The 11,890-nt window shown below is 35.5% G+C and overlaps 1 protein-coding gene across 1 annotated transcript in view; it reads right to left on the bottom strand.

The window, feature by feature from the left end:
- Positions 1–11,890, bottom strand: part of lmbr1 (limb development membrane protein 1) — a 38,943-nt gene that overhangs the window by 23,819 nt on the left and 3,234 nt on the right. Inside the window, exons 2-5 of the mRNA XM_014013347.1 lie at positions 11,284–11,356; positions 10,304–10,343; positions 8,773–8,912; positions 8,064–8,167 (exon numbers count right to left, since the gene is read on the bottom strand). Of these exons, the coding sequence (XP_013868801.1) occupies positions 8,064–8,167; positions 8,773–8,912; positions 10,304–10,343; positions 11,284–11,356 (357 nt within the window). The remainder of the gene's footprint in view (positions 1–8,063; positions 8,168–8,772; positions 8,913–10,303; positions 10,344–11,283; positions 11,357–11,890) is intronic.

Genomic DNA, 11,890 nt, shown 5'->3' with positions numbered 1-11,890 from the left:
TTTTCTGGATCTCTGACAGACGGACTTCAATCTCTGAACTCKTAAAGTTCTTTTTAATTTTCGCTGTCATTTTCATGAATGGACAATTCCTTGTATCTGAGGCAGGAAAAATAGCCTTATACGGTGTTTTTGGGGTGGTAATTATGCTAATCTCCTCTCACGTGCACATGCAGCTGGATAGAACAGGTGGAACTTACGCAGCTCATTTACACACTTTTCCTGAAGATAGAAGAGTTTGTTGAATCTGATGTGGCATGTTCGTACGAACCCTTTGTACGAACAAAAGTAAGAGAAATTTAGGATAAGAATACGAACATGTTCTTGCATGAGGCCCATTGTCCAAATGTTTTCTTTTCCAATTTCCAAACATTTCTTTATATATTAAATACTGACTCAAACTGGTCTTTAGATGTGACATTTCTGTCATGCTTTGAACCATTTTATTTTGTTGTGAACTTTTGTTTTGTGACAAATCACAGCTAAAAAAATCTAATACTGAAATTCAGAGATAAGAAATTATTATAAACATTAATAATACCCTAAAATTACAGTACATATTAATACAAAAGAACAAGCAATACCATAGAGAGGAAGACTTGATAGTATCAAAGACTGGGTACCCCACAACCCTAACACAAACCTATTCAGACAGTCAATTTTTTAACTCCAATTAAAATAAATGCTGAAAACATTATCAGTAGGAGGAATTTGAAAAGCCTGGAGCAACCTACAAATGCATGTGAAGAACATACAAACTCCATACATAAAGGATGTGAGTCAACAGTGGTTACCACCACACCATCCTGCAACTTGTTATTTATTCTCTCCTTTTTTAAACAATCTAAATGTACTGAAACACAGAACCAGTGGAACAAAAATAAATAACATTCCTAATACCTGGTTCAAGCTGGACTTTAAAATAATAGTTTTAAAAATTTGTTTCACATCCAAATTTCAAACACTAAATAAAACTTCAGTTTACGAGACCATACTACCCCATCTTGCCTCACTTTATAAACCGCATCATTTCCACTAACACTACACAAACATCACATAAAAGCTCCCATGGATTTGTGTGTGAAGTGGCTCTTTTATACACACATATTGGAGTCTATAAAATACGTTCAACAAAGGCTGATAGTGGCAGTGGTGAAATTAAAAAGAGGAGGGAGGGGTGCTATAAGGGCCGCAGCTACTGTCTGCGATCAAGAGCAGACCTCCCATATGGAGCTGATTAGCCCCATGGTCATGTCCCAGGTCGTGCAGACGAGAGAGTTTTGGGGTAATTTGGGTTTTCCGGGTCACAAACTGCTGAGTGGTTAATAAAGTMTTTTTCTACCTGTTCTCACAGTTTCCATTCCTTCCTCCCCTGCTGGAGACACATACTGGACAAGCACCATAAGACAGATAGGCATTCCCATACACATGTCAGGTAGGCAAACAGGCATGGGATAACAAGGGTTCTCTGCTTCTTGAGCGTTGTTTAAATTGGGTACATGTGAGCAATTTGTTACCAACTAACATAATGGCCTTGTGGTTGCTGTTCAGCATTTGCCAACAAGTTATATGGAGAGGGACCCGTGGCGAATGTTTCCCGTTATTCATGAAGCCACTTTATGGCGTGGAAATGATTTTGAATTGGAGGGATTAAATCATACATTGTTCTGTTGCTGCATACTGCTCCAATACACCTGTACTTTAGCATCTGCATTACAAGCTGTGCCACTGTGCAACAGTTGTGTTCTCTTCAGTCTTTTCTAATTCACTTAAATTCCTTTGTTTTGTGATAGGAGTATGCTTTGTTCACAAACATATTTATCGTCAACACATTGCCACTCATCTATTAAGTCTGTGCTTACAATGGCAACAGAAATACAAGGATGTAGGTTTAATTCATGCCAATCCCACTGCAGCATTGCTTTGCTATTATTGAGCAATTACATGGCTCTCACTTCTACTTATAGCGCTATTCTGAAAAAGCCTTATTGAGTGTAGAATTTTCTAGCACAACAAACAAAATAGGCAGGATCTCGAGTGCCCCAATGTGGCCACAACGGACACTACAGCTATTTAAAGATAACTGTAGAAAGACCTTTACTCAGCATTCAACATAAAACCCTGAACTATCTTAGTGTGCATTATGAATAAATAAATACATAACTGGGACACAACCGTGGATGTTTCAGGAACACAGCAAATTATATTCACAAGTTTGTCATGTAGTAATTTTACTGACTGTCTCTTGCACATTATGCATATGCACATTAAGAACATAAGTTAAATCTTGTTTTCTAGCATCTCAGACATTTTCAGATTCCATTAATTAAAAAAATTAGAAGAAAGGAAATGAAAAGAATAAAGTGAAATAATGACAAAAGCACAGGGAGTATGACAGAGGAGAGAAGTCAACATCTGAGCAAATCTCATTCCCCAGAGTTAAAAAGAGGTGAGAGAAGAATGCTTTCAGGGACTTGAGCCGCATCCCACACGTGCACTCTTAAGGATGCATCAGAACACAACGAACTGACAGGCAGGACATGTGTCCACTCAACCACACCGGTCCACCTTAAGAAGCTGCCCATGCCTTGATGAAGGTATAGTCCCTTTAGGTCTCTCAATCATTTATAAAGACTCAAATCATTCCACATTCAGATCATTTAGGGCAAAGGCAGTGCTCATCACCTCTTTACTATCATCCCTGACTCCTGCCTCACTGGAGAAAAATATATACAGTGCAAGGCATAATAATGCTCAACAAGACAAAGAAGTGACCAGCCTGATTGGTTTACATGATTCACCTGCATCCATGATGCTACATATTCATAGTTTTCTATACACTCGCTCATAGCTGGAAGAGAAAATTTAGGCCTTTGTTCCCAAAGTAGGGTTTATAAAAGGTAAATACTCAAAGTATCATAATCAGTGATCAAAGATTAAATTGTCAGCTGGTGAAGGCTGAAAAAAAATTGAGCTATGCCTTGGCATCCAGAGTGCCCGCTGAAAGTTTCTATTCTTGCTATTCTAAATGTGTAACTACCTCTAAATTTAGAAGCTCTAAAATATTTAGCCTCCCCTGATCCTCACACCGACATCGAGAGAGGGGCTGGTTAACTGCAGAGTTGCTTATACAAGACCGGAAAGATTTCCAAGAATAATGTTTAGTGGCCTGACTGAAAAATAACTACTTCACATACATATAACATCAAACATACATGCATAAACTTGCATTTGCAAAGCCAAATACAGACCATATCATCAGACTTGTGAATCTAACTCCAAACTAAGGCTACATAATATGAATACAATTTATATCACAACATAACCCCTAATTTCAGATATAATTTCAATATCAAAATGAATAATAAAAATGTCAGAAAAACTGTCAAGAACACAAATATTTACTGTACTGCTGTCATTTAAGGTATGTTTAATTAAAATTATGACCAGTCAGAACAAAAGGTGAGATATCTTAAACTTAATGTATGCATTGTCAATTTAATTGTTGATATCTGAAATAAAAATTTATTGCAGGAATCTTGAATTAGAGCCTCCATACAACTTAATGGTAAATCTGACATAATTTATACTAGTCAGAATGTAGTTACAGATGTTACAGGTATTCATATAAATATAAATATATATTATTATGCCTACTCAAAATATAGTTCGAGGTATCTTAATTAATTATTGTCTAGTCATAAAACCATTTCAAATAGTTGGAATGCAGGTTGTAAGAGGCCAAACAGGTAAACAGTACGACATGGTTGAGAGTATAATGGCATGAAGATAGATATTTGAAACAGAAGATGTCAGATTGGATCTAATTTTTGAATAAACGTATAACTTCTGTTTCAACTTAGTGGTTAAGACTTGTACGATCAAGATAAGTCAAATGAGAATCCAAAGTAATTCCAAGATATTTGTAGGTAGTGACAATATCAAGGGGTTTGTTTAAAAAAGTGAGTTGAGTTGTTATATTGAAATGTCTCCTGGGTGAGGAAAAATATATGCACACAGTTTTTTTTAACATTAAAAGCCAACCATGAAATGTCTGAAGATCTGCTTGTAACTGACTATTAATAGATTCAACATTGAAATCAGACAAAAAAAGAAAAGTATCATCAGTATACATAAAATGTAAAATATTTGAATACTTAAATATTTTTGGAAGGTCATTTATGTATAATAGGAAAAGCAATGGGCCCAGTATGCTACCCTGTGGAACTCCCACGGAACAGGGCAGAGACCCGGACACAGAACTTCCATGTTTCACAACCTGACACCTATCAGTCAAATAAGAGGAAAATATTTGTATTGCAGATGATGAAAGTTGAAAAGAAATCAACTTTTGTAAGAGAGTATAATGATCAACTGTGTCAAACGCATATTCTAGTGCTACTCTTTACAAGCTGAATGCCACTGTAAAAAAGTGTGGAAGATTATATTCTTTAAGTTGCTAAGCTGTGCAGATAATCACAAAAAGGAARACCGTTTCACAGAAGCTTCCTAGCTGCTCTCATCAACCCTTTACAGGTCAGCAGGTGGTGGCAGAGATCATCCTGAACACCATCCTTTTGCTGACTGTCAGGGAAGCGTGCAACAAGGGCCAGGAGTGTAACAAGTATGGAAGGGGGCAGGGCCCTTTCACTCCTTTGCAAAAGGGCTGTTCACTTTTGCTAAAGACATGCCAGATGCTCAGGAACCTTGTTAGCGTATCCCTCAACCAGTCAGATGCAGTGAAATGACTGTGTGTCAAAGACAGAAAGCAGAAAAGACAGACACTCCCCTGTAAAGCTGTGCAATACACTTCTAAAGACTTTCTAAACTTATTATTGACTTAGGAGCAAGGAAAATAAAATTATGAAGTCAAAATATATAATCCTATGCTACAGTGTGCCAACTCCCTGAAAGTGACGATTCAGTTTTCATTATGTATTCCTGATTTTAATAGGGTCAGAAAACAGAACTATTTATATACATTTCTTTGTGACTTGACTAGTCTTGTTATAACACTAAAACATAYAGTCCTCGAGACTTAATAATAGTAAATAAAAAGGGTTTTTCCCCCCACCCTCATTTTCATTTTATTTGTTTTTAGTTATTTTTTTCCAAACATGTTGGACACAACATGACCTTAAACGGTCTAGTTGTTCAAGTTTCATAGCCTATAATTCAATTAAAATGGTATCTTACTCTCAGTCAAACTGGCCAAGAATTTGGTCCAGAATAAGACAAGCTTCACAACTTTTTTTTTGTTTACTTAGTTTAAAAAAAAAACTGAGTCATGAAAGGACAGGAAAATCGTGTTTGTTCTTTTTAAAATTCCCGGTCCAAGCTAATATGTTGCTGTGGTAACAAACGTTGTAACAGGCAGCTTTAGGGTAACACTGTGACCTTAAAGGAAGGTATGTAAACACCACTTTATATTCTCCGGCTGGCCCTGCCAGAAAGAAGGCCTGGGAAAAATGTCTGCATGTGCAGGAGATTTGAAATAAATATCCAAGCCCCTATTGTGGAGCTCCAACAAAGACGAGTATCTTAGTAACACCAAACGGGTTTGCTTGGCGAGACGTTTTCTCTCCCCTCCAACGCCTCCTCCTCCACAATAAACACACTTCTCATCATCGGCGGGTTAGGGCTTGGGATGAGATTGATGAGGAGTTTCTTTAACTACCAGATGAAACCTGTTGGCCCTTTGCTGGGTCAGTCATGGGGTCAAACTCGTTCCAACTCGTTTCAGGATCAAAAACATTTCAATACTGGCTAGGACCAAAAGGCTATTCACTGCAAAGCATGCTTGCCAGTTTAATTAAAGTCTTTTTACATACCTATTTTATGAAAAATTATATATGCTTTGGATAATTCAAAACGTACATTAATTTTTAGTAACTACAGTTATAGTACAGAATAGACATCATTTTTGTGGAGATAAAGACACGTCTACAACACTACAGTAGAAAGAGTGAAAAAAGGGTTATCACTATCAAAAGTATTATTTTCTGCCCACATCAAACTTTTAAATAAAAATAACTTCAGAGTATCACATTTGCATTTTCTCAAGATGCTTCAAGTCCTTTGAAGGACTGAAATAGAGCTTTATCAGAACATCATCTCTATAAGAATGGCATAAATTGCTCATTATTATAACAATGGCAAAAATTTACAAATTCAATAAGAACCATAATCAATTTTTTATAAAGCTTAATAGGAAATAGTTTTTATCAATCACAAGTATGACTTGAAAACTACTTTAGATGCAAAAACAACTACACCACTGAATAATTGTCTCATTACGACTATAACAACAAATGGTGCAACAAACTTTGTCGACTGAAGTGATGTAGCTTTTAAGCAAGGATTTGAGAACACAGCCATAAAGCGGGAAACATTTTACAGCAGCAACTAAAGCTAGATCATAACATCTGACATCACGACCCTTAGTCCCTCAGATTCATCCACAATTTGAACAATTTGTTAAACTGTTAATCACTCGGGTGACAGAGCCTCTAAGGAGTCAAACATTTAAACAAACACACATTACACCAAAAAAATCCACATTTACATCCTTATTCTGTTGGCGTCTTTTAGTACATCGTCAAAAGTAAACACAGCCACATGAAAAGGCTGACTTACAACGTTAGTCGTGAAGTTCATCATTTACTTCATTTCCGCAGTCAAAGGGACCTCGCAGTGCAACAACATAAGCCGAGGAGGTTAACATGTCACATAAAACCTTATAGCATCTTGGTCTGATGCTATTATTGGATGAAAGGCTAAAATCGCATTTTAAAAACTTAGATTGAAGTTTTACGTTCTTCTTGCTGTCAGCCACACTATTTCCTTTACAGGCAGCTCAGATTTTCGGGGCAAAACAGGACCGCCACCCCCACCTCTTCGCCCTTCTTTAGGTTACACAATATATACCTAGAAGTGCAGCTAAACACTAAACAGTGCTTCCTCTGAGTAAATTTATGGAAGCTATGCTGCAAAAAAACCTTCTTGCTAAAATGAAAAAAGAACAAAAACGGCAAAAATTAAGAGAGGCCCTCGTCCTGCTTCCTGCACATCAGGGCCTGCCATCTATTGAAGAAATCCAATCGAAACAAATTAGTGGACAAAGAAAGAAAGAAAAACGGCTACAGTAGAGACTAATTTTTATGTGCTTTTGCCAGAAGGGACATAAACCAGAAAGGTTTCAAACTGTGACACAGGATAGAGGTGTTATTAAAAGTAAATCTTTTCCCTTCCATTTTGTAAGGTTCTATTGTCCTGTCATGTTTCTGCAACTTTATGGACTTTTGGGACACGAGCTCCCAGACTTTTTTTTTCCTGATGGGGAAAGAGGGGAGGAGGGTAATCAATTAAACGAGGAAGTTCACTGAGCCTTACAACTCGATTATTAGCCTGTGCTTTTGAAGTTTTATTTTAGGAGGCTGGGGAGGGGGTGACAGGGAATCAGGCTTTAAATCAGTGGGGCCGATGCAGCAGTGTTGAAGCGTTTGCAGCCTACGGCCTTATTGAAAGAGTTTGTCAGGATGTGGCGCTGAGCGAAGACCAGATTCAGACTTTCATGGTTAATGAGCTTTCTGCCSTGGCAGTTACAGTCAGTTATGTGAGTCAAAGAAAGGGCAAAGACTAGGCACCTGCTGCTGGTTCTTAAGAGGAAACTTCTTGAATAGGAATTATTATGTGAGTATCAAATGACAGAAAACACTTGTTTGTAAAATTCTATTTTCTTAAAGTTTAAATTTTATAAAAAAATTGCTTGATCCTACACTTATAAATAAATAAATAAATAAATAAATAAATAAATAAATAAATAAATAAATAAATAAATAAATAAATAAATAAATAAATAAATAAATAAAACAGTGTACAGAATTCTGAATAGCTTTCCATGACATTATAGTTTGTTCACACTTTGAAAGTCCATAAACTGCACCCCAAAATTTGTCTAACAGTTTCCTTGCATCACCTTGATTTAAAAATAAAAGAAAAAGAAGAAATATCACACATATAAAGAAACAAATGTTTCAATATTATTTAAAATGTATGATTTGTACCTTTTTTGACCCAGCAAATCCCTCAGACTCCAAGAAGAAATACGCAAATGGCATCAGCACAAAAAGGCAAAGGTTGGAGAACAGAGACACCAGGTTCCACAGACCTGCAGGAATCAAACTTAGTGTGAGTACACATTAATAGCTGATTGTACAACAATATATATTATGAAGCAGTGCTTCTACTTTATAAGAAAYAATGCAACCAAATTTTCCCTTAATTTTGGTAAAGTTTGGTGGAAAGCAAGTTAAAAATCTATTTTTTTTTTTTTATCAAGAATGTTGTTGATCATTTTTAAGCCATGGGCTCTACTGCCACCCGGTGGATAACGGGATATCTTAGCGTCTTTATCTAAAGAACGAATTAACACTTAACTCTAGAGCACATGTAATGACATGTTTGTCAGAAACAAATATGTTGCTTTATTTGTTTTATTTTACTATGTTGAGTATGATCATTTATTTCTTAATAATTTGCACAGCAAAACCATAAAAACCCTTTTCATTTAAATAAGCATAATGTAATTTACCTCCGAAGTTCACTGTGCACACTAATACGCATACAGTTTGTAAAATAATAATTTTAGATATTTAGGATTTTATGTGTGTGTTTAATGACCAGATTATGAGTATTAGTGATCAAATAAAGAATGAAAAAATTATCTACCCTTCACCCACAAACTTTTTTTTAAACCAACAGATTCATGCTGACCGTGAATGAGTGAGCCATTGAGCCACTGGATGTAATAGTTTCTGGGGAAGGAAAGGAGGATCTCATTGCTAATGATTGAGAAAGGCAGTARGAAGACTGCGCCACCGGACACTGCCAGTGTGAAGGTGCACAGGTATAATCTGAAAACAAAAGCAAATACACATACATTCAGATAAAAACAGGTCAACAAAAAAGAAACAAAATAAACCAGATTTTTTTTTTCGTTTTTGAATAAGATACAGCTACAGTTGTTTGCACGCTTATAATAATTGTTCGATAAAACATGTTCTATTTAAAAAGTAACTTGTTTTCAAGCATGTCAGGAAAGGAAAATGACAAGAAAAAGCAGCACAAACTCATTTAACAAAGACCATTTAAATAATAATGGACTACTGGTTCATTATTAATCTATATTTTTAATCAGCTGACTCATCCTCTTATTCACCTTTAGCCATTTCCCAGCACAAAAAAAAACCTGACAGCTTTCCAGTAGTCTGCTGATTCAGAGGCAGCTGCTAAACAGACTGGAGTCACTGTTCAGTGGGCTCACACAAATTTGCCACCTGACCATTTTATTAAACAACGCTTTTAAACTTGAATGCTTTTTTAATATTGGACAGAACCCCTAAAAAAGTACCTCCTTCTACACACCTGGGGAATAAATGAACCAGCAGATAAAAGAGGCTACAACAATCATTTCTGCTTGACAGACTAATCTAGAGGGAGTTATAGCACGTCATCCTACTTTTAAGTGTAATTATTTTGTTAATAATAATAATAATAATAATAATAATAATAATAATAATAATGTTGTCACTGCTTAACCTTTCAATTAGTCTTTATTATTTTCTAAATTAAGCTAATTGCAAGAAGATTATTTAAAAAATTGCAGTCAAGGTGAGCTCTTCTGGAAAAGAGTCCCTTTTCCCATGACATTTGCTTTTTGTTTCTTTCTTTCAGTAAATACCGGTAGATTAAAAAAAAGATTAGGTTTAATGTAAAAAAAACGGGCCACATATTAATTCCCAAAACATTAAAAAAAATAGCCTAAAGCTTCAAAATCAAACCTAAACTAAGGATTAACAGTCTACATGTATCATCTAAAAACAATGTTGCAACAKGCAAATAAATTTTTACAAGTTCTTATTAACAAATTTTGCACAAAAATGACAGACATAATCTGAAAAAAAAAATAACAAGGTTTATTGAGGTTGGATTTAGTGGAGCACTTTTGAGCTGTCTGTGTTTGATCAGCATAGAACTGTGATCAAAAAACTGAAAAATCAAAGTTTTACTCATTGAAGCTCAGAGTAATCATATTTAACTTTTTTCTTTTTAATCAGAATTAATGTCTTTGTATAAATTTCATTGCTTAGTAAAGTCATTTATATATATCAATCTATCAAACGATAAGCTAAGCCTTATTCACTTGTTTTTATTTTAGTAATTGCTTGGTTAACTGCTTTTTAAAAGGCAGATGTTCTTTAATAAGTCACATTATTTCAAAAAGAAGAAAGATAGTGTCACTCACGATATTCTGTTAACAACAGCATCTTCATCCTCATGATCATCTGTAAAAAAANGTTACACTTCAGTCAAAAACTCAAGTCATTAAGTCAAGTCAAATTTAGAAAGAATGAACTATTTCACTTGTATGTTTTATTTTAGAATTCCCATTTTTTGGGATTTGTTTCTTTTTTTTTTAAAGTAGCCTTCAAGACCTTTCGAGAAAACTATAGACTACTACATTATAACTTCTCTGTTTATTCCTCAGTAACATCTGTTTACCCTGCCCAAATTATTAAACATACTGCAATGATTGGAGGACTAAACCTGCACTCACTCACTGTTATGCCCGGCAATTTTTCTTATGCATGTCAACCAATTATACACATTTAAATAGTACACTGCAACAAAAAGTAGGGGTACTGACACACATTTTTTTATATATACTGTATATATAATTTTGCACTTCATGCAAAAATATTTGGTCCTTACCAGCTGGATATTAGAAAAAAGCCACTAAGAATTCTATAGTGAACAATCAGGACTTCTATTTGATCTACTTTCAAAAAGAAAATGACTTTGGAGGTGACCTGGGCAAACTATATTTAATCTACGACAAGAGGAAATGTCTGCCCTATACTATACAAAGACTGCTGAAGCTGATTCTTGCTGCATTCAGATTTGTTCATCTTAATACAGGTCATAAAATGTCAACATTACAGCCTTTTTGTGACCAACTGTTTTCAAGTTTCTGCAGTTCCAGTGATATTACTTGTGGATACAGTTAACAAAGACAAAGCTAAGAGTTACAGATTATTGTACAAGGATGGGTGCAGTCACAACCACATACACTTTAATCCTTTTTGACAATGACTTTATTCCAGTCTAAACAAAATGAAGGGCGGTGTCTCTGAGCAAACATGGCATAAACAGAGATGGAAAGACTTCACTGCTGTGACAACTCTTCACACATTTCTGCTGTGTAAATGTAGCACACAAACTTACCACTTTTCCTCTTGTACCTGGTTATGATGAAGTAGGACACAATGTAGAGGACTGCAAACAGGAGGAAGCAAATCTGAAAATGATAACATAGGAATCTTTAACAAAATTTATTAACATTTTTAGATTCAAACACATTTTTATGCTGATGTGAACGATCCTGCATCAATGCATAAAAAGAAATTCATAGAGATTTTTCTGACTACACCAAATTATAATATGCAATGAAAGTATGGAGCTTTGCACAGTTATTGTTGACTGTAATATTAAATTGTCAACAAGCGCCATATCATTCCTCACCAGGACTTTCTTTACAAATTTAAATAGTGAATTSTCGTCCTTTATTTGGAATAAAAAGCATCCACGGATAGGCAGTAAGATGTTACAGTTACCCCATGGTCTTGGTGGCTTGTCACTCCTCAACTTTTTATATTACTACTGGGCAGCCAACATTAGAGCCTTACTGTACTGGTTGAGAGACGACAACCCTGTTCCTACTTGGGTAAATCTAGAGAGGAAATCAGTTACGGCGAGCTGTCTCTGCTTTACTTTGCTCCCGGTTACCGTTTAATCATCCCATCTCAACTTATACTTCTAATCCGGTTGTAAC

The sequence above is a fragment of the Austrofundulus limnaeus genome, unplaced genomic scaffold (genome assembly GCF_001266775.1).
Source record: "Austrofundulus limnaeus strain Quisiro unplaced genomic scaffold, Austrofundulus_limnaeus-1.0 Scaffold100, whole genome shotgun sequence".
Lineage (NCBI taxonomy): Eukaryota > Metazoa > Chordata > Actinopteri > Cyprinodontiformes > Rivulidae > Austrofundulus > Austrofundulus limnaeus.
The sequence above is the reverse complement of the archived record's forward strand: the minus strand, read 5'-3'. Positions and strand labels throughout refer to the sequence as shown.